Genomic DNA, 24,078 nt, shown 5'->3' with positions numbered 1-24,078 from the left:
AGAAGAGACTTGTGGCTGCCTGATGGGAGGGGGAGGGAGTGGGAGGGATCGGGAGCTTGGGCTTATCAGACACAACTTAGAATAGATTTACAAGGAGATCCTGCTGAATAGCATTGAGAACTATGTCTAGATACTCATGTTGCAACAGAAGAAAGGGTGGGGGAAAAAATGTAATTGTATACATGTAAGGATAACCTGACCCCCTTGCTGTACAGTGGGAAAATAAAAAAAATATTTAAAAAAAATTTAGTAGCTTAAAACAGTAACTATTTAGCTCATAATTCTATGAGTTTTCAGTTTGAGGCTTGGCTTAGTTGGATGATTCTTCTGCTCTTTGCTTGTGTATTGGTTAGCTGGCGGTAACAAATTATAACTAACTTGATACAGAAAGACAACAGAAATTTATAATTGCACAGTTTTGGAGGACAGAAGTCCAAAATCAAGGTGTGGACAGGATGGTTCCCTGTGGAGGCGCTGAGGGAGAATCTATTTCATGCCTTTCTTCTGGCTTCTGGTAGCTTCTGGGAACCCTTGTTGTTCCTTGCTTTGTGAACACGTTACTCCAATCTCTCTCTCCATCTGTCTTTACCTGGCCTTCTCCTCTGTGTTTCTCTGTGTCAGATCCTTTTTTGTCTCTTACAAGGACACATACAGTTGGATTTACAACCCATCAATCCAACATAGTCTCATTATTCTCTTAGCCAAAGCAAGACACGAGTCCAGTCCAGATTGAAGGGTGGAGGAACAGACTTCAGTCCCTGGTGAGATAAGCGAAAAAGTCACAGTGCAAGAACCATAGATACATAGAGGGGGAAATTTTGGCCATCTTTCAGTCTACCGCACTGATAAAGAAACATGGACAGGATGGAGGAGAGGATTGAATAGGAGTGGGACTGGAGGTAGGGAGAACATTTATGGCATAAATAGAGAGCTACAATGTTAGGCAGATCCCAGGTCATGTCAAGGTAGATTTTATACATTATCTCTATAGATATTTTATGTTGGTGATATCATTTTATATATATTTGTGTGTATACATTTTATTTGCTTTTTTAAAACCCCTCCTCATTTTTTTAATTGAAAAGTTTAAATATATACAAAGCAAGGGAATTGTATAATGAACTCCCTTGTACCCTGTGCTCAGCTTCAGTAACTGTAGATGTTTTGGCATTCTTGCTTTTTCTATACCTCTACCTACCCTGTTTTTTAATTCCTCCTTTAATGGTAAAATTTATATACATTGGGAGGTACAAACCTTAACTGTACAATTTTGACAAATGGATATAACTGTATAACCCATAGTTTTCTCAAGTTACAGAACATTTCTCTCACCAAAAATTTTCCCTGTGGCCCTTTCCAGTTAATAATCTCCTTTGCCCCTGATTCCAGGTAACCACCGTTCATATTTTTTCATGATAGATTTATGCAGGTTATTCTAGAACTTTGTATAAATGGAATCACACAGTGTGTACTTTTTATGTCTGTCTTTTTTTTCAGTATAATATTTTTCAACATTCATTTTTATTGTTGCATGTAAGTGTGTTGGTTTATTTTTAGTCCTGAGTGATGTCCCTTTCAATGAACATATCATAACTTGTTTATCTCTTTTTTGTATAAGTCTTTTTGTGGACCTATGTTTTCATTTATCTTAGATAAATAACTAGGAGTGAAATAGCTGGGTCAGAGGGTTGGTATATATTTAATCTTATGAGAAACTACATTACCTTTTTGCTCAGTAGTTAAACCGTATTGCACTGCCATCACTGATACACAACAGTTTTGGTTGCTCTACATTCTCTCCAACATTTAATGCTGTCAAGCTTTTAAATTTAGACATACTAATATATGTGTTGTGAAAGCTAATTGTGACTTTGGTTTGCATTTCCCTCACAACTAACAATATTGAGCATTTTTTCCTAGCTTGTTGACAATTTTTATACTTTGTGTAATATCTACATAAATCTTGTCCACTTCAATTTTTGGTGTGTTTTGGTTATTTATTGTAGTTTTTTAAAAGCAGGGGAACACAAATCCTTTGCAGAAATTTGTTTTGTGAATATTTTCTCCTACTTTTTGGCTTGCTTATTTCTTTTCTTTTTTCTTTTCTTTTCTTTCCATTTCAGGGCCGCACGTGTGGCCTATGGAAGTTCCCAGGCTAGAGGTTGAATCAGAGCTGCAGCTGCCGGCCTACACCACGGCCACAGCACCACCGCATCTGTGACTTACTCTGCAGCTTGTGGCTGCCAAATCCTTAATCCACTGAGTGAGGCCAGGGATTGAATCTGCATCCTCATGGATACTAGTTGGGTTCTTAACCCACTGAGCCACAATGGGAACTCTGCCTATTCATTTTCTTTTGATTGGAAGTTTTGAAGTATGAAGAAGTTGAATTTATCATTTTTCTTTTATTGATTTTTGCTTTCCACATTCTAAGAGATATCTATCAATTCCAGGTCATGGATATCAATTTGTTCCAACACCGTTTGTTAAAAAGACTTTCCTTTCTCCTTTGAAAATGTGGCTTCTTTGTTGAAAATTGATTGACTGTATGAGTGTGGGTTTGTTTTTGGAGTCTCTGTTCTGTTCCATTGATCTATTTATCCTCATGCTGATAATACTACAACATCTTGATTACTGTAGATTTATAGTGTGTCTTGTTAGTTTATGAAGGGCCTCCATCTCTAATCTTCTTTTTTCAAGACCGATTTGCTATTCTATTTTTTTTTTTTTTTTGCATTTCCATAGAACTGTGGATATCAGCTTGTCAATTTCTAAAAAAAAAAAAACCTTCCAGGATTTTCATTTGGATCGTGTTGCATTATGGATCATTTTGCTGAAAATCAGAGTTTTTAATATTGAGACTTTTAGGGTACATCTTTTTAAAGCTTGTTTTTGCTTATGTTACTAGCTCAAAAGCCTTCATTGATTCCATACTTACATAGATTAAAGCTTAAGATCTTTAGATGGGTTTATTTCCAAGAGCTTGTTCTTTGTTTTTTTAATCCACTAAATGTTGCATCCAGGCTGCTTGCTCTTTCTCATACATCATTTAAACTTTTCTCCCTCTTCCTCATACATCATTTAAACTTTTCTCCCTCTTCTCTCATGATCTCCCTGCTGGATGTTCTTCACATCTGTTCTCCAAATTCCAAAGGCTTAAATATTGTGGATATTTATGTTTATAATGTAATACATGATAAGTTAACAGTTAGAAGGCTTTAAAATAAATTGTTGTGGGGCAGATCACTTAAAATTTATACAACTGTAATCAGAGCACCAGAAAAGTAAACAAAACCCAAATACCACCAAACAAACAAAACCAAACCCAAATAACAATCATAATAGGACTTTATTTTTATTTTATTATTTTTTTATTGGTAATGATTTTTATTTTTTCCATTATAGCTGATTTCTAGTGTTCTGTCAATTTTCTACTGCACAACAAGGTGACCCAGTCACACATACATGTGTACATTCTTTTTTCTCATATTATCATGCTCTGTCACAAGTGACCAGTCATAGTTCCCATTGCTCTAAAGCAGGATCTCATTGCTTATCCATTCTAAAGGCAATAGTCCATCCCACTCCCTCCCTCTCCCGCTCCCTCTTTGCAACCACAAGTCTGTTCTCCAAGTCCATGATTTTCTTTTCTGTGGAATGTTTCATTTGTGCCATATATTAGATTCCATATATAAGTGATATCATATGATATTTGTCTTTCTCTTTCTGACTTACTTCACCTAGTATGAGAGTCTCTAGTTCCATCCATGTTGCTGCAAATGGCATTATTTTGTTCTTTTTCATGGCCTGAGTAGTATTCCATTGTGTATATATACCACATCTTTCTAATCCAGTCATCCATCAATGGACATTTGGGTTATTTCTATTTCTTGGCTATTGTGAATAGTGCTTCAGTGAACATATGGGTGCATGTGTCTTTTTCAAGGAAAGTTTTGTCCAGAAATATGCCCAAGAGTGGGATTGCTGGGTCATATGGTAGTTATATGTATAGTTTTTTAAGGTACTCCATATTGTTTTCCATAGTGGTTGTACCAGCTTACATTCCCACCAAGAGTGTAGGATGGTTCCCTTTTCTCCATACCCTCTCTAGCATTTATTTGTGGACTTATTAATGATGGCCATTCTGACTGGTGTGAAGTGGTACCTAATATTAGTTTTGATTTGCATTTCTCTAATAATCAGTGATGTTGAGTATTTTTTCATTTGTTGGCCATCTGTATATCTTCTTTGGAAAAATATCTATTCAGGTCTTTTGCCCATTTCTCAATTGGGTTGTGTGCTTTTTTGCTGTTGAGTTGTATAAGCTGTATATTTTAGAGATTAAGCCCTTGTCAGTTGCATCATTTGAAACTATTTTCTCCTATTCTGTAAGTTGTCTTTTTGGTTTTTTTTTTTTTTTGTGGTTTCCTTTGCTGTGCACAAGCTTGTCAGTTTGATTAGGCCCCATTTGTTTATTTTTGTTTTTATTTCTGTTGCTTTGGGAGGCTGACCTGAGAAAATATTCATAAGGTTGATGTCAGAGAATGTTTTGCCTATGTTCTCTTCTAGGAGTTTGGAAGAGATGGTTTGGGTCTTACATTTATGTCTTTCAGCAATTTTGAGTTTATTTTTGTGCATGTGTAAGGGTGTGTTCCAGTTTCATTGATTTACATGTGGCTATCCAGTTTCCCTAGCATCACTTGCTGAAAAGACTGTCTTTTTCCCATTTTATGTTCTTGCCTCCTTTGTCAAAGATTAATTGACTGTAGGGGACTTTAATTTTAAATAGAAAAGTTATGGTAGCTTAAAGGAAAGGTTGAGGAGACAAGAGCAAAATATACACCCATCATGAGGAGCACTTTCAATACAGGATACATTTGCCAACTGAGCCACAAAGAACAGTGGAATAATGGGGCATTGTATATAGCCAGGTACTGGATTTTCCTACTGCTGCTTAAGAGGTTCAAAACATTTAGGCAATGGGAAAAACTGAGTATGAATCGACTTCAAAGTTCTATTGACATAATTTCCTTGCTTATAAATCACATATAAGTTAATTCAGGTTTCATAAATAATCACTGAAAATAGACTGAATTTCATTGTCCAGCTTAAGCTTTTATTTCCTCCATCAAAATTTCCCTGATCCCCTTGGCTACAAATGACATTCCTACTTCTGAGTTCTAAAGTACTTTACATCTGTCTTATGGCTCTTAGGCTTTCTACCTCATGTTATACCTGTCGGGTGCATGTCTTATTCTTTTATAGGGCTGCAATCTTTTTCAGCTAATTTATGATCTTAGCTATATATTCTCTATAGCATTTCAAATGCTGTCTTGTACATAATGAATGATAAGTGAATGAAATATAGTGGAGAAAGGAGAGGTGAAGAGTAAGTAAAAAAGAGACCAGAACAAAATCATCCACTCCTCACTTTTTGTTTTCTTTTTCTGCTTTTTTATAGGGACGTACCCATGGCATATGAAAGTTCCCAGGCTAGGTGTTGAATTGGAGCTACAGCTGCCGGCCTATACCACAGCCACAGCAATGCAAGATCCGAGCTGTGTCTGCAACCTCCACCACAGCTCACAGCAACACCAGATCCTTAACCCACTGAGTGAGGCCAGGGATTGAACCCACATCCTCATGGATCCTAGTCAGGTTTGTTACCATGAACCATGACAGGAACTTCCTCACGTTTTGTTTTCTATTTCAGTGTTATTTTGGTAAAGGCAAGATAGAATCCAAAGTGGTTTAATGATAAGAACAATTATAAATTGAGGTATTTCTAGCATTAAAATTATTAGATAAAATGTCTTCATAAGAACTAACCAGAAAGCCACATTCTTGTTAGGTTCTGCAGATACTCATTAATCTACTTTATAACTCAGATAGTTTTAATGACTGATAACTCTCATCCAAAGAGATTTAAAATTTTACCTAAATGTACAAAGTTGGAACCTGCTGGCAATAGCAACTTCTAAATGGTTATCAACTGTGCCTTTACTACTGAATTTCCTTCTGTTTCATCTCAACATAAGGAAAGAGCTATAATCATTTTATATTTAACCTCATAGATTAAAGTCAAATATCATTCATATGACATTTTCTATAGAATTGGTCTCTCTTCTTTTTTATTTGCCATATTTCATTCTTGAATAATTAGGCATTGTGATAAGAAAAATAATGAAACAAAACCCTTCTGTAATTTATTTAAAGTGCAATTCAGTTAAATTATTCTGTTTATTAGCATTTTATGTTTGCTGAATACATAATCTGCTCTATAAAATCATTTTGTATAACTCGTCACTTACTGTCTTCAGAGGGCAAGTATGCAGAAGTGGAAAGTTTCGAATCTAAAGCCAGAGAGTCTGCAGCTTTCTGCAGCTCTGCTTATTATCTCCTGGTAACCATAATGTATTATTTTCTTTTATCTGAGTTTCATTCTTTTTTTAATGGAGGCAATACTTTTTTCTTATAAGGTTATTGGAGGATTAAGTGAGATAATGTGATTATATCTTATAAGTATGTTTATCCTCTTCTCTCCATTCCCATCGTCCTTGCCTGGACTGCCTATAACTCACCCAGAGTAGTCTCTCCATATTGCAATCAGAAGAGACCTTTTTCAAAGATGAATATGATCATGTTACTTGAAAACCTCTTGTGATTTCCTATTTCTTAAGTGTGAAATTCATAATTTTTTAGCAGAATTTACAAGAAACTGTAAGATTTAATTCTGTGTAATTTCTGTGCCCCCCTGAACTTTGATCCAGTCACTTTGAGCCTTTTTGTTTCACTTCATGAGTAATAGATCTCCTTGTCTTGGAAAGATGAAGGGCTGCGGAAGGAACAGGTTTGAGTTAGAGGGTAGGAGCCCAAATCAGGAGCTTAGTTGTAACTATGTCCAGCTTTAGATGTCTGTTGGCCTTCTGTGTGGAGACATCAAGTAGGCTGCTGAGTGTACACACCTGGACTTTGGGAGAGAAATCTGTTTGGAAATATAAACATGGGATCTGGCACAAAAAAGATAGTCATGAGATAGAATGAGTTCACCAAAGCCAGAGTCCTCTGTCTTTAGTCTGCTTTTTGCATCTCTGTGGATCTACTTGTAGATCAAGGTCCAGCTTCTGCGTCCTCTGCCTGGTGAATCCTTGCTCTGCTTTCTCATACATGGTCACTGTACTGTGCTTTTCCTGTAGCTCTGCCATGTTCTACTGAAATTGCTATTTTTTTTTTAAAGTAGGTTTTTCTTTACAACTGAACTGGAGTTTTTTTTTGTTTTTTTAAATGGGGCAATTGCCATGTCTTATTTGTCTTTGTAGCTCCTATGTAGCAGATGCTTAATAACATATCTTAAATAAATGATGATGAAGTGACTCAAAATACAGTCAAGTGATCAAGTTCAGCTTGAGTCGGCTGAGGAAGGGCTGCCTGCACTGAGTCCGCCTGCTGTGCTTAAGGGAAATACCTTTAAATCAAGGACTCCTTACTGAGGCAGAGTAAAAACTGGGAACAATAAATAGTATTTAAGTTTTGAAGATTTCTTTGATATCGGTATCATAATAAAAACCAGACTTTGATGATTTGATAGCTTAAAATATTTCTATTTTGCATAAAGGGCAGATGGACGAGAGACCATTAGATTCAGTGCATATTCTTTTCATTTGTTTTTAAAACTATTATTCATTGTTTTATTGTATTAGCATATGAAAGAATGTATTTGAGCTGTATTTCAGATACTTTCGGGTTGTTCATTTTATAGATTGGGCTTGTCAGAAAAAGAGAGCTAGATAGTGTTTTAATTTGATAGGTTATTTAACCTCTAAGTTGCTGATTCAAGTGAATCTTACATTTTCTTTGACCCTTTTGATATATACTCTTATTTTCATTGATTTCTAAGAGTTCTTTACATATTATATGAAACATATAAAATTGTTTTTATGGCCCCAAACTGTTGAATATCCACAACTTCATATGGTTCAACTTAAATTATATATTTTATGTTGGTGCCAAGGTTTTCTGTTTGTCTTTTGTTCTTTCTACACTTTTTTTCTTAAGCATATAACAAGTTTAAAATTTTTTTGTGGTTTAATTTAGAGATACTTTGCTTTGTAGTTTCCTCTATTGGTTTCTTGCAGAAAAATCTCTTTCCATTCTAAGGGCAGATAAATATTTTTGTAGTTTCATATTTTTAAATTTAATTTTTAAAATCCATCTGGAATTTTGTTTGAATGTATTGTTAAGGCTGGGATCTGTTTACTGAGTGATAAAACAATTACTTTCAGATTCCTGAACTAACTCTATTGTTTAATTTCATGCCCCATTGCTAAAAATCACAAAATTATATTATCTGTCCTAGCAATATAACATCTTTGACCTTGAGTCCTCTAAAATACATTATTTTGGTGCCTTGGTTTAGCTGATGTGCTTCAAAGACTGGTAATAATCTAGAGACTTTGATTTTGGTGATGTTTACTTAAAGATGTAAGGGTACATAATACTTGATTTGCTGTCTTCTTCTGACAAATTTCTATAACTCACAAAACTTTACACATTGATTCATATGGGGATAATGTTGTTAAATAATATATTTTTTCAAGTAGAAAAATTAAAAATCTTTTTTTCTTTTTTACTTAAATTGAACTTTATACTTAAGCTGGGCTTAGCTTTCTGAAATATATATATATGTATATAATATGTATATGTATATATACACACACACACATATATATTTATTTATTTATTTATTTTTTTTGTCTTTTGTCTTTTGTTGTTGTTGTTGCTATTTCTTGGGCCGCTCCTGGGGCATATGGAGGTTCCCAGGCTAGGGGTTGAATCGGAGCTGTAGCCACCAGCCTACCCCAGAGCCACAGCAACACGTGATCCGAGCCGCGTCTGCAACCTACACCACAGCTCACGGCAACAACGGATCCTTAACCTACTGAGCAAGGGCAGGGACCAAACCCGCAACCTCATGGTTCCTAGTCGGATTCGTTACCCACTGCGCCACAACGGGAACTCCCACATATATATTTAAATTTGTCCCTTGCATTTAAGCTCCAGAGTGATGACATTACTTATTTATTAAGTAGTACTATATGCTTATGTCAAAGTGCATGTGCCATCACAGTTATTTTAGACAGAAATTTTACTGATTTATTCTGAAGGTTTTAGAGCTTGTGTTAATGTTCCTGTGGAATAAAAGATGCGGTGTTAAATGAATCTACCTATTTTAAATTTGTTATTTGATCTAAATTATATACAATGGCTTTGATGCCATTGATAAAAAAGTAAATTGCTTAAGTTTTGTAATTTACTGTTAAGACATTCTGGTGACCCTTGGTAAGCTCTTTCAGTGAGGAAAGACCCTAGCTTCTTTTTTTTTTTTTTTTTTTTTGTCTTTTTGCTATTTCTTGGGCTGCTCCTGCGGCCTATGGAGGTTCCCAGGCTAGGGGTCGAATCAGAGCTGTAGCCACCGGCCTACGCCAGAGCCACAGCAACGCGGGATCCGAGCCGCGTCTGCAACCTATACCACAGCGCACGGCAACGCCGGATTGTTAACCCACTGAGCAAGGGCAGGGACCGAACCCGCAACCTCATGGTTCCTCGTCGGATTTGTTAACCACTGCGCCACGACGGGAACTCCCCTAGCTTCTCTCTTTTCCGTTTGGACACCTCAAGACACCAGTAAAGAATTTGTTCTTTTTGAGACTCTAAAGAAATGTGTGTATACACTACTATTCAAACTCTTTCTATCTGACTGCAGAAACTTAATAGGTTTAGATAAATATTTAGATAAATCTCTGTGTCTAAACTATTGCTATTTGCTGTCTAAAACAGTGAACTGAAACTGATTAAATGATAAGCTATATAATTTAAAGACCAAATAAATTTGGATCGTGAGGTGCACTAGCATTGACTCATGCTAGATTTCCTCTGTAATGGACCACTCAAAGGGTGAAGATGAAATGGAAATACCCTTCCGGATTCAAAGAATTGTTCCTCACATTATCTGAAAAGCTCTGCCTTTTAGTTTCTCAGAGTTTTCTTAGAACTCATTGTGTTCCCATCCTTTAATAAGTCTGGGTGCAATGGGGAACAGACTAAAGTCACAACAAACCCAAAGGGGATAGAAGTTTGTCCTCTTGAAATGGGCCTGCCACAGTGGTAAATTGGGATTTTCATGGCCACTAGATGGCTTCGGTTGCCTGCAAAGAAAGTGTCAGTCCCAGAAATACTATGGGGGTGGGGTGGGGTGTGAAAACATTTTATTTTAAGGAAATAATTTTATTTGGGAGTATTTATTTTCTGAGCCAGATTGACAGAACTAGTTCCTAAAACTTAAAGACCTTTGAGGATGATCTCATTTCACCTTATCATTTCAGACATAAAAGCATTTAGGAGTATTTCTCAGAGTTGACTCAGCTATATAGGGCAGAGTCAGAGCTAGAACCCTTTCTTTCTTTCTTTATCTTTTTAGGGCCACACCTTCAACATGTGGAAGTTCCCAAGCTAGGGGTTGAATTGGAGCTGCAGCTGCAGGCCTGCACCATAGCCACAGCAGCACTGGATCCTTTAACCTTTTGAGTGAGGCCAGGGATTGAACCTGCATCCTCATGGGTTCATTACTGCTGAGCCACAAATGGAACTCCTAGAACCCTTTTTTAAAAGTTTTTAGCTAGTTTTTTTAGCTGTTGAATCAGTGATACCAACTATTTTTTAAAATTTTTTCTGAAGTCACATTATAGTGAAATATGTAAGCCCTGGAGAAGGTGGGTATAGGAATATTGTATTGAAGGTAGGTGGTAAAGTGGTTGCTGGTGGTCACCTTATAGGAAGGACTGAGGAATGGTAATATTTACTCTCAACTAAGTTGAGCTTTTAGGTTAATGAACTGTCCACTTGCAGTGACCCAAAGTTGGGGAGTTTTAAAAATTCTTATTTCTTCTGAACGAGGTCTAGATCTTAACTCTTTTTCTTCGGATGAGTAGTAACATTTTTTCAAGTTCTTTTCTCTTTAAAATTTTCTGTTGTTTTGGATTAATATTTAACCTTTAGGAGTTTCCGTTGTGGCGCAGTGGTTAACAAATCCGACTAGGAACCATGAGGTTGCGGGTTCGATCCCTGGCCTTGCTCAGTGGGTTAAGGATCCGGCATTGCTGTGAGCTGTGGTGTAGGTTGCAGACGAGGCTCTGATCCCACGTTGCTGTGGCTCTGGTGTAGGCCGGTGGCTATGGCTCCGATTAGACCCCTAGCCTGGGAACCTCCATATGCCGTGGGAGCAGCTCAAGAAAAGGCAAAAAGTCCAAAAAAAAAAAAAAAAAATTAACCTTTAGAACGGGTTGGAAGGGTTGGAAGACTTTTTTTTAAAAAAATAATAATAAAAAAAAAGGCCACTAGGAAACATAACAACAACAACAACAACAACAACAACAAAAACAATAAAAATTCACTATGTATCAGCTCAAAATGACTTATGACAATGTTGAATTCTCTTTCCTCTGGGCAAGGTAAGGAGGAATCAAATAGTGTTCATCTCAACTACTTTTTATCGCAAGTTCGGAAAAACATACAAATTTCCTTTAAAACATTTATGCTAAAATTGTTTATAATTTATATATTATGGCTAATTTCTGGAGTATAGCAGAGATAAGGTAGCCTAAGAGAGAGGAAGAGTAAAAGGATAGGGAGGAAAAGAGATAATCAGGTTGAGAAGAGTGATGGAAAAAGAGCTACTAAAGGAGAAAATGAGATACTTCTATCTAAGAGTGAAGAGAAACAGACCAGACCAGACACCTACTTGAGTAGCAAGCCATGGTGAGTGGACCTGGGGAGGGAAGGGAAGCATGAGTCCCAAGCGTAGAGAGAAGGAAAAGAACAGGGGGCACCTTCATCTTTAAAGCCTCCCAGGGTTTCCTCCGGTAATCTTGCTGTTCCCCTGGAAGGTCCTGTCTTCCCTTGTGCCTTGGCTCTGGTCTTCAGCCAGCAATTTATCCACTGTAGCTCCACATGCGTTTGCTGCTTATTATCCATCTACCAAGTGGGACATGCAATCAGGATTAAATGAAAGAGTACTTGAAAAGCTCTTAGAGCAGAATTTGCCATGTAGTTAGGTCCCCCAAAGTGGCAGCTTTAATAATAATGGTTAATTTTTCCCCTCCTGCAATAAATGGTAACATTGCGAGTACTTCTATAAATATAAATGGTGTTTGAAACATTTAAATTGAGTCCTTGATGTAAAATTATATATATATATATATATATATATATATATATAATCATTTTCTTAGTGGTATTTTGAAGCTGAATTGAATAAAAATCTAGTTGGTCAAGTCTAAATCTGCCAAAAATTTTAATTATGTCTCATTTTCCTTTTTGTAGCGATTTAAAGGGAGTGATAGTCACTCTGAGTGATAATGGTCACTTGCAGTGTTCATACCTGGGGACAGACCCTTCTTTGTTCCAAGCTCCAAAAGTTGAATCTAGAGAACTAAACTATGATGAACTTGATACAGAATTGAAAGAACTTCAGAAAATCATCAAAGATGTTAACAAGTCACAAGGTATCTCATTTTCAGCTTTTGATTGTTTGATTTTAATATTCATTGCAAAATTCATATTATTTTGTATATGGGTAATGTTTTACATGTTTTAGTTTTTTCCCCCAGGCTCAAAGTCATTTTTATAAAAACAGTATTGCTCTTTAACACACTAATCTTTGTCCTTAATTTGTGTTTTATAGCTTCTGAAAAATATGTCCTATTTAAGATAATACTTTAGTTCTAGATAAAGTGCTATGTAGTTTTTTCTTTAAATTTAAGAAAGGAGCATGTATTTCTTTGGGTGATGGTTTTAGACCTTTAGAAGTGCATTAAAGTTTAGAGTGGTAATTTATTAACTTCTAATACCTCTGAAAAAAATTTAGTTGCTTCTTTTAAAAGAAACCAAAGCAGGTACATGTGTTACCACTTTGTTACTAAAAATGAGGTTTGTAGTCTAGTGATATAATTTATGTTTGTAGTTAATTAGCCATCCAAATGGAGTGTAGGCTGCAGTATGCTGATTTCTAATGACTCAGAGGCTGATGATATTTTCAGTTCCTGAGTTTTGAATAACTCAATATTATTTTACTTTGGGATTCACAAGGGTATAATTTTATTGTAAATTAAAAGGAGAAACAAAACACCAATCCTGCAGTTTGAGTTGGACATGTGAAAAGCATTACTTTAAGTTCTCTTCTCAGGGTCAGGTAAAAGTATTTTTTTAATGAGAAAAAATATGGACTATTTTCACATAAAAGAAATGTTGAAACAAGCAGGAATAATAAAAGAAGCAGAGCATCAAAAGCCAACCAAAACAGCAGAGTCAGTCTTAATCCAGGTCCAGTCACTTTCCTAGATTTATGTAATTTTGAGTCTATATTATCAAGAAAGATTCAGAGGAATTTAGATAATATATTTCAAAAATATGAATATTAAAATAAAATTATTATGCTTTGGTTTCACACATTCTCTTAGAAAGTTTTTAAAGTAAACCAGTGAAACTTAAGTCTTTTAAGTACCTCCAATTATTTAAAAACCTATTTGTTGTCAGCAGCCTCCTGTCAAATAGAGGATAGTTAAAATTGGATGTGTCATATTGCAATATACACATTTTTTCCATTTTTTATACTAGTGTTTTGGGGTTAATGAAACTGTAAGTCTCATTTTGTCATTTAAAAATGTAATTGGGGAAAAGTGGCATATATATGAAATGTGAAATTTCGAGAGTTCATTAAATAAATTTAATGTGGCTTTTCACCCCAAGTTTTGGGTCTTGAGATTTTGCCTTTTCCATAAGCAATGTGCTAATGATATTTTGATTAACACTTGATTATGTAAAACATTTCTCAGGAGAGTCCCTTACAGCTAACAGTTAAGTTTTTGGTGGCCATAGTGCGACCCTTGGGTGAGAAGGGTTAGGTTGTTTTACTTGTCATTACCCTGGTTCTTCTGTGTATCTTGAAATAACTGCTAATTAAGCTAGGGATGTACCCACAGACTTGAGTGCAAAGCCTATTATTTACATAACTTCAAAGTTAATATTTGAAGTTCTCTGACCCTTCTGTGCCACCATCGTTTGATTTTATTCTGAAAAAAGAAAGAGAATGTTTTTAAAAAGAGAAACTTTTAAAATATTTTATTTCTAGATATGGAAAAAATTTGGTATTCTCTATGCTTATAAAATCATCATATAGTTCTTTATAAAAATACCTGTAATTATATAAAAGCACCAAATCATTTCATTACGGAAGATTGTGAGAAGTTAAAACTCTGAACTTTTTGATGACCTCATTATTCTTTTAAATGCCACCTATTTTAGTACAGTAACTTTAACTTCCAAAAAACAGTTCATAGTCCTGTGGGTTACGTTCAGCACTTAGAAGCTTTTTGTATTTCTTCAAAGCAAGAATTGCTGCAAAATTTAAAGCCAATTTAAAGAGTACATTTTGTTGTACACATGGTGTATATTATCTACTGTAATAAAAGTGGTTTTGAAGCTGATTTTATGTGTGTAAGTTATATGAGGAATGTATGTTGTAAGCATGAAATTATAGTAGTAATTTATGTATGGCTCATGGATTTTGAAACTTTTCATACTCAACTCATTAGTGAGAATTCTGTGTAGGATTTCTGTTACCAGTAGTCAACAGCATCTGTTTCCTTGTGATTTGGACAGTTGATATGTTCTTTACTTGGGATGATTATGAAGGAATGGGTACAACATTGAGATAGACTCTCACAGAGCATCCATGTGTCTCAAGGAGTGGAAAGAGAGCACTAAGTCATGGGCATATAAATGAAAGTCTGCACCCTTTCGAAATATGTCTAGGGTAACCAAGTTGCTTCTACCATTGAGGAGTAGAAACATTTGAACTTGGTGACCTTGTTGGAAGATATGCTGTTCAGGGCTATTTCTGGCTGCAAATAACAGAATGCCCAAATAAAACGGCTTAAACAAGGCAGAGGTTTGTTTCTTCCTCATGGAAAAGAAATCTAATAATGGCCTGTCCTGGGTTGGTTTGGCAGTTCCACTGTTATCAAGGTCTCCGACCTTCTCACCCAGGGTCTTCTCTTGGTCCAGGGTGGCTTCTGGAACTCCTGCCCTCAAATCTGCAGCTGAGTCAGCACCCTTAAGGATCTTTCCTGGAAGCCACACCCTGAACAGCTTCTACTCACATCTCACTGGCCACTCCAAGCTATGAAACAGGCTAAAAATTTAGCATTTTACCTGAGCACTTTGTTGCTTAGAAAAATTGGGCTCTTTTTAGTAAAGAAGAATAGAAGAATTACTACAGGGTGGGCAATGAGCAGTCTTTTGTACTCTCACTAAGTTATGGAAATTCCTATTCCAAATATTGTAGTATTGATGGAAATACCTGGTGGCAGTTGTAGGCAGTTCTCTTTTGAGACAGCTGATTCATGTGACATTCAAGTACTTTCTATATTTTTGGTCAACCACCCTCAGTGTGTAGGCTGTGTTTTCTGTCAGGGTCTTAGGGTCACTTCAGCAGTTACATGTATTAGATGCAAATATGATTTCCAGGAAAGAAGAGAGATATTTTTCCCAAGTTTTCCCTTTTAATAGGGAGAAATAGCTTTCCCAGAAGCATATACCAGCACCCTGACTCCCACCTTCCCTTCCCTTCCATCTGTCTGAATTAGGCCCTATGCTCATGCCTAAAACACCAAAAGGTCAGGGGAATGAAATAGTCATGACTGGATTTGATCAATCCAATGACTTTGAATTGAAGGTGAATGCTCAGCAGAATTAGGGCTCTGCCATAAAGAAGGAGGAAGGAAGAATGGATGTTAGGGGGCAGCCAATAATCTTCATATATGTGTATGTGTATATATGTGTTATATGCACATATGTATATGCTATGTATTATTTTCTCTTCTTTATTTAGGATCTCTATAATTTGTTCATAATATCATGACTATAAATGTTTTTTTAAATTGTGAAATTCTTGAGTTGTGAAAATAAAATGAATATGATAAAAATAATTCAAATATACTGAAAGTGTAACCCGCAGGTCTTAGTTCCACTAGATAATTTAAAGATAAACTTTATTAAAAGTTTTTGTGTATTCTTTTTTTTTTTTTTTTTTGCTTTTTAGGGCCCCACTGAGGGCATATGGAGGTTCCCAGGCTAGGGGTCGAATTGGAGCTACAGCTGCCAGCCTACACCTCAGCAATGCAGGATCGAGCTGCATCTGTGACTTGTACGATAGCTCAAGGCAACAGTGGATACCTGAGACACTGAATGAGGCCAGGGATTGAACCTACATCCTCATGGATACCAGTTAGATTTGTTTCTGCTGCACCACAATGGGAACTCCTTTTAGTGTGTTCTTTAAGAAAATTTTCCTGTTTTTATAATTGTTTTTACCAAAATACTTGCATATTAGATACATTACACTACATATTACTTAAAAAAAAAAATCAGTAGTGGAGTTCCTGTCGTGGTGCAGCAGAAATGAATCTGACTAGGAACCATGAGGTTGCGGGTTTGATCCCTGGCCTCACTCAGCAGGTTAAGGATTCAATGTTGCCGTGAGCTGTGGTGTAGCTCACAGACTCGGCTCAGATCTGGCGTTGCTGTGGCTGTGGCATAGGCCAGCAGCTGTAGCTCTGATTGGACCCTTAGGCTGGGAACCTGCATATGCCATGGGTGAGGCCCTTAAAAAAAAAATCAATAGCATGTCTTGGAGTTCTTTTTATGTAAATGTATAAAGATGGACAGTACTTTTTTTTTGGCTGCACTTGAGGCATGTGGAAATTCCTGGGCCAGGGATCAAACCTGCACCACAGCAGTGACCTGAGGCCACTACACTGACAATTCCAGAGCCTTAACCCACTACACCACAAGGGAACTCCCTGGACAACACTCTTATTTACAACTTTGAGTTTCAAAGCATTGCACAGTATGGATATACCATAATTTTGTTAACCATTTCCCTATTAATAGACATATAGTTGAGATTTAGATTGTTTTTGTTTTTAATAACTACCAGCAGCAGAGAACCTCTTTGGGCTTGTCTGTGAGTATTGGGTAAAGGTCTGGGAGTAGAATTGTTAGATCACAGGATATGTGCCTTTTACATTTTTTGGTGAATTTTACATTTTGATAGTTATAGCCATTTTACCTTCAAAAGGCTTGTACTCTTTTGGGCTTCTACTAGTAGCTAAGGAGAAGGAATTGAAATTCACAACACTCGTCAATTAGTGGGTCACATGTTAGCTAATATCTTTAGATAAAGAGACAGTTTTTCTTTACAGTAAATGTAGAGGGGAAAGAATTTTCATCAGTCTTCTCATTCTGTATTGCATAAGTTTTTTTCACTTTGTGAGTGTATTTATGGGATTACTTTCTGATATTTGGTGTAGGTTAACCTTAAAACAACTGTATAAAACAAGCTATGCTTTATGATTAAGTATCTCTTTTTTTTTTCTGTTAAAATTACAGGTGTTTGGCCCATTACTGAGAGAGAAGATGACCTGAAAATCTCTGCCATGGTTTCTCCTAACTTTGATTCAGTATCTGTAGGTGTATTTATTTGCAGACTTTAAAAGGGTTTGTGATGTTGGTGCACTCTGACAAATTTGGATCAAAATTTATTGGTTTAAATTGTGGGCTTTCAAATAGAAGCTTTAGGGGAGATAACAAGTTTTAGGCTTTGTTACTTTCTAGGAAAAAAACATTTCTAGCCTCTTAGTGTAGTAAGGAGTTCCTTAGGCAGAATTTCTGTCTAAAAAAAGGGAGAGAGAGAGGGAACAATGGAAGGGTTCTCACTATTACTCTACCTTAAAAAAATTTTTTTTTTCCTTTTTAGAGTATTGAGATAATCCTAATCCAGATGAATAATATTGACTCCATTTTTATTGAATGGATTAGGATAATCCTAATCCAGATGAATAATATTGACTTCATTTTTATTGAAGATTCAATGAGATAATATTTATGAAGGGTGTAGCTGAGGATTTGCTGATTTACAATCTTTAATACATTGTGGTAGTTGTGGTAGAGGAATAGTTCAAGAATAAACAGTTGGGCCAGGGATTATTTTTCCTCCCGTTTCTAATTCTATACCAAGGCAAGGTATTTAATTTTTTTTTTAAATTTTTAAAAATTAAAGTATAGTTGATTTACAATGTTGTAAGGTATTTAATTTTCTTAGTCTCAATTTTCTCATCTGTTAAATGGGAATAATAATAGAATCCACTTTGTTGAATTATGATAATTAACCAACATCATTATACTAAGAAAACTACACTTTAGTTCTTCCAAAATGATCACCCTTACAATTTTGATCACCACCCTCACTACTGCTACCATCATCTGCCTCCCACGGCTTGCCTCATCCACTGCCGTATCCTTATGGCCTGTCATGTAAAGGGTGTTCAGTATGTATTTGCTCTGCAAATGAACAAATACTGCTGAGAAACGAGAAGATAGAAAGGGAGACTGTCCTTGGTTACATTACCTCATCTTTTTGTTTAGTCTTCTGTAACCACTTGTTAGGTTCTGATTAGTTTTGTATCACTGCCTGCAGTTTGGGCAAAAATCTATATTAAGTTTATCTCTATCTGTACCAAAAGTTGATCAATTTAGGCAAATGATCGAATTTACTGGGTTTACTGTATTTGGAATTTATGTCATAGGATTTGGCTTAGGAAATGACTTTGATGTTTAGGTATCAGAGGATAATAAGTAGTTACATAAGTTTTTCAAAGATCAATCTTAGTATAAACAGCCAAACCAAATTGTGATAAAAATCACATTAACCTTGCCATAGTTTAGTAAGTTGGGTATACCTAAAAAAAAGTAGAACTATATATGAAAGAAACATTCACTCAGCTAAGTCGCATAGTAGAGGCACTGTTTTAAAACATTGGATATTCAGCACACACCATTTCTCACTCTACCTAAAGGGTGTAGTTTGAGTGGAACATTTCTGCTTAGTTAGCTGACAAATGTACACACATATTCTTGCCTTGGAAATGATTATTTTTTTCCTTTGGGCAACTTACATAATTTTTTCTAAGTTCTCTTAAACATAGGCTATTTGAAATGAGGAATTCCCCTTCTGTTCTTTAGCAACTTTTGATCTTTGTAAGAAAAGGCCTTGTGTAATAACACTGTATTGTAATATATATTTCCCTATTGGTAACCTGGAGTGCTATTTCCTCTTAACTAGGTGTCTCTTTCCAGCTTCATTTCCCCTGCTTTACTATTTTTTCCTTCTTAAAAGATTCTTGAGAGTATCGTATTCATCCCATTGGAAAACATCAGTTTAACGATTTATGTGGCTGTGGTGCCACAATGTCTTCGTATAGCCATTTCTCTCTGGCTGTATTTTATGTTTCCAAAGGACTGTTGTCCTTGAAATATCTAGGTGTTTAGGCATGGATTGAAAAGAGCAGGAAACAGGAGATGTTGGTTTCTCTTTTAGATTTGCGGACAGCTAAATGTAAAACATTTCCTGAATTTTAGGTAATACTAGAGCAAAAAGCCTGGCTTAATATTTTATTTTCAATCATTATTATGAAGGCACACATCCAAAAAAATAATATAAGTTGTGTTAGAATGCAGTCTTTTATTGAAGAGAAAAGCCTCACTATCCTATCTTTTTTTATGAATCGGAGTTCATATACAGTTTCCTATGGAATCATATATAGAATATGAATCTTTCAATTCTCAATTACTCTGATGACCATTACATCATAGTGATACCGACTACTTAGAAGTGTCTTAGTTTTTCCTAGTAAAATAATTCCAAATCAGTTAATTTAAAGTATGGTGGATTTATTCATTGATTGGACAGAAAATATGATATTAATTGTTCCCTCAGGAGTTCATATGTGTGTTATTAGAAAATAAGTTACCCCTTGATCTTATTCTGTCATAGAGTGACTGTATTTTCCTTTCATTCTACCACTCTAAAAAATAAACTAGAAGTTCTAAGGAAATGTTTGCTCTATTATATTTTATTCTGAATTCTTTAAGAAACAGGACTGGGTAACCCAGGCTGGTGCTCAACGAGTGAGTTTATGATATGTGCTAGTAAAAAAATACACTCCTACTTTTGCTTTATTTTCTAGGTATAAGGCCACTCAATCTCTGTATCATTAGTTATATGCCTTAAATATATATGATTAATCAGAATAAAACATACTTTTTGTAAGTTAAAAATACAAGGGCCTAAAAGAATGACATGTTTATATAGAAAATACACGGAGGTCTTCTTTTATAGAATATGAAGAATGAATTAATAATACTAATTGGTTTTAACTTTTAAGGAAATTTGGCAATAGAGTAGTTTGATAATAAAGCATATGGATTTTTCTTCCCTTTTGAGGGATGGGTTTTTTTATTAGCTCATGACTTTCTGAATGAAGTCATCTAAAAAGACACACTGACTCTTCTAGTCCGTCATTAGAGTGACAAATCCTTTATAGTTTGTTCCCTATTCTGATGATGCGAAATATATATCACACCCACTGTTTACTCATTGATCTTTATTTAGTATTGAAACTTTTTCCTTCCTTCTCTTCTCATTTCTGTGTTTACAGCAAGCTACTGATGTTGAGGTGGGAGCTGACCTTGTCCCTTCAGTCACAGTGAAGGTATTGTACCATAATTCTAGACTGTAATCTGCAAATAATGTCATATATTTCACCCTATGAGTAACTTAATGAAAATGCAAAACATGTGGTGGGCAGAACTTATGGACATTTTCCCAAAGAGGTCATCAATTGACCAACAGACGTATAAAAAGGTGCTCAATCAACATCACTGATCATCAGGGAAATGCAAATCAAAACCACGTAATATATCACCTCACACCTGTTAGAATGGCTCTCATCAAGAAGATAAGAGGAGTTTGAATTGTGGCACAACAGGTTAAGGATCTAACGTTGTCTCTGCAGCAGCGCTGGTCACTACTTGGCTGCTGAGGTGCGGGTTTGATCCCTGGCCAGGGAACTTCCACATGCTGTGGGTGCAGCAAAACAAACAAACAAACAAACAAACAAAAAAGAGAAGATAAGAGACAACAGGTTCTGATGAGGATGTGATGAAGAAGGAGCCCTTATACATTGTTGGCGGGAATGTAAAAGGATCCAACTGGTAGGAAGAACAATTGGAGATTCCTCAAAAAATTTAAAAAAGTCCGTTGTATGATCCCAGTAACTCCATTTCTGGGTATAAACCAAAGGACATGAAAACAAGATTTCCCACAAGGTATATATACTCTCATGTTTATCACAGCATTAGTCACAAAATAGCCAAGATATGGAAACAGTGCAAGTGCCCATCAATGGATGAACGGATTAAAAAAAAATGTGGTGCATATACACTATGGAATATTATTCATCTGTGAGAAAGGAGGATATCCTTCCATTTGCAAGAGCATGGATGGATCTTCAGCACATTATGCTAAGTAACAGAAGTCAGACAAAAATTCTGTATTATATCACTTATAGGTGAGAATCTAAAAAGTTATTTAAAAATTTTTTTATTATTGTTGATTTACAATGTTCTGTCAATTTCTGCTGTATAGCAAAGTGACCAGTTATGCATGTATATACTTACTTTTTTTTCATATTATCTTCCATCATGTTCTATCACAAGTGATGGGATATAGTTCCTTGTGCTATACGCAGGATCTCATTGCTTATCCACTCCAAATGCAACAGTTTTTATCTACTAACCCCAAGCTCCCAGTCCATCCCACTCTCTCCTGTCCCCCTTGACAACCACAACCCTGTTTACCATGTCCATGAGTTTATTTCTTTTCTGTAGACAGGTTCATTTTTGCCATATATTAGATTCCAGATAAGTGATATCATATGGCATTTGTCTTTCTCTTTCTGATTTACTTCATTTAGTATGAGAGTCCCTAGTTCCATCCATGTTGCTGCAAATGGCATTATTTTGTTCTTTTTATGGCTGAGTAGTATTCCATTGGGTATATGTACCACATCTTAATCTGTTCATCTGTCAATGGACATTTAAGTTGTTTCCATGTCTTGACTATTGCAAATAGTGCTGCAGTGAACATAGGGGTGTATGTGTCTTTTTCAAGGAAAGTTTTGTCTGGATATATGCCCAGGAGTGGGATTGCTAGAATATATGGTAGTTCTATATTTACTTTTCTGACGTACCTCCATAACTTTTCCATAATGGTTGTACCAATTTACATTCCCACCAAGAGTGCAGGATGGTTCCCTTTTCTCCACACCCTCTCCAGCATGTGTTATTTGTAGACTTACTAATGATGGCCATTCTGATCAGTGTGAGGTGATACCTCATTATGGTTTTGATTTGCATTTCTCTAATAACTAGTGATGTTGAATATTTTTTCATGTGCCTGTTGGCCATCCATACATCTTCCTTGGAGAATGTCTGTTCAAGTCTTGATCATTTCAAGTAGTTTTTGTGTGGAGTCCTTAGAGTTTTCTATGTATGGTTGTCATGTCAACTGCATAGAGTGACAATTTTATCTCTTCTCTTCCAATTTGGATACCTTTTATTTCTTTTGTCAGATTGCTGTGTCTAGAACTTCCAGTACTATATTGAATAAAAGTGATAAGAGTGGGCATCCTTGTCTTGTTCCATATTTTAGCGGGAAGGCTTTCAGCTTGGCTGTGGGTTTGTCATAAATGGCTTTTATTATGTTGAGGTATGTTCCCTCTATACCCACTTTTGTAAGAGTTTTCACCATGAATGGATATTGGATTTTTTCAAATGCTTTTTCTGCGTCTATTGAAATGATTGTGTGGTTTTGGACTTTTCTTTTGTTTTCGTGGTGTATGACATTGATTGATTTGTATATGTTGAACCATCCTTGTGAACTTGGGGTGAATCCTACTTGGTCATGGTGTATGATCTTTTTTATATGTTGTTGGATTCAGTTGGCTAAAATTTTGTTTAGAATTTTGCATCTATATTCATCAAAGACATTGGCCTATTGTTTTCATTTTTGGTATTATCTTTGTCTGGTTTTGGTATTAGGGTGATGGTGGCTTCATAGAATGTCTTTGGAATTATTCATTCTTCTTCAAAGTTTTAGAAAAGTTTAAGAAGGATGTGCATAAATTCTTCTTTGCATGTTTGGCAGAATTCACCTATGAAGCCTTCTGGTCCTGGACTTTTGTTTGTAGGGAGTGTTTTTATTACAGACTCAATTTCATTTCTAGTGATTGATGTGTTCAACAAGTAAAAAAATTAAACCTGTAAAAAACAGAGTGTAAAATGGTGGTTACCAGGGTGTTCAGGGGTTAGGAGTGGTGATGTTTATGGGTACAAACTTATAATGAGTAGTAAATAAACCATAGAGATCTAATCCAAAATATAATGTATATAGATAATGGTATTATACTATAATTATGTGATGTGATAAATATCACTAAATTGGCAGTCATATTGCAGTATTTAAATTTATAGAAGTAACACTATACAACTTTAGCTTATGCAATATTATACATCAAAATTATTCAACTGAGAAAAGATTTCTTGGTTAAAAACTTAAAAGAAAAGCTCAGACACTTGAAATTTATGTTTTCCTCAGCCTTGGGTAGTAAATATTTAATCTTTATTATTTCCTACAAATATAAAACTGATAATTATATTTATAGCAATTTGTATATAATACCAAGATTGTTATGACTTATTCCTACCGCTAATTAAATGTGTAGTATGATTCAGGGTCTTTTTTTCTGGAAACGAAATTAATATTTAAATATTTTAAAGGAATTGTGTTATCACATTCTTAGTAGACCAACCAACTGATTGCAGTATTGTATATATATAAATGTTAATAGTATCTTCCTTTTAGGTATGGTTATGTGTGTGTTTGAAAAGAATTCTCAGTCATCTATCTGCCATAATATTAGCTTTAAATGGATGTATTTATAGCAAGAAAACCTTAAATGAAGAACCCACAAAGTAGAGTAGTGACAAATTGATAGTCCCCCCCAAAATAGAATATGAAGGATGTGGTTTTGGTTAAGATTTTTAGTCTTGCAATTGTAGAAT

General features: G+C 35.5%; 1 protein-coding gene across 30 annotated transcripts in view; it reads left to right on the top strand.

Annotated features, from left to right (window-relative positions):
* BBS9 (Bardet-Biedl syndrome 9) overlaps window positions 1–24,078 on the top strand; it is a 444,711-nt gene that overhangs the window by 180,893 nt on the left and 239,740 nt on the right. For all 30 annotated transcript variants that reach the window (XR_014834269.1, XR_014834283.1, XR_014834268.1 and 27 more), the window contains 3 exons: window positions 12,379–12,560; window positions 17,506–17,582; window positions 20,613–20,666. Coding sequence is in view for 13 of the 30 variants with exons in the window: in XM_085005856.1 (XP_084861982.1) it covers window positions 12,379–12,560; window positions 17,506–17,582; window positions 20,613–20,666 (313 nt within the window). In the remaining 17 variants the exon portion in view is untranslated. The remainder of the gene's footprint in view (window positions 1–12,378; window positions 12,561–17,505; window positions 17,583–20,612; window positions 20,667–24,078) is intronic.

Source organism: Sus scrofa, chromosome 18 (genome assembly GCF_054392235.1).
Source record: "Sus scrofa isolate SSC_HxYL_T2T_F1_AM1 chromosome 18, Sscrofa_HxYL_maternal_Yorkshire_Landrace_v2.0, whole genome shotgun sequence".
Taxonomy (NCBI): domain Eukaryota; kingdom Metazoa; phylum Chordata; class Mammalia; order Artiodactyla; family Suidae; genus Sus; species Sus scrofa.
This window is presented reverse-complemented; position numbering and strand designations above follow the sequence as displayed.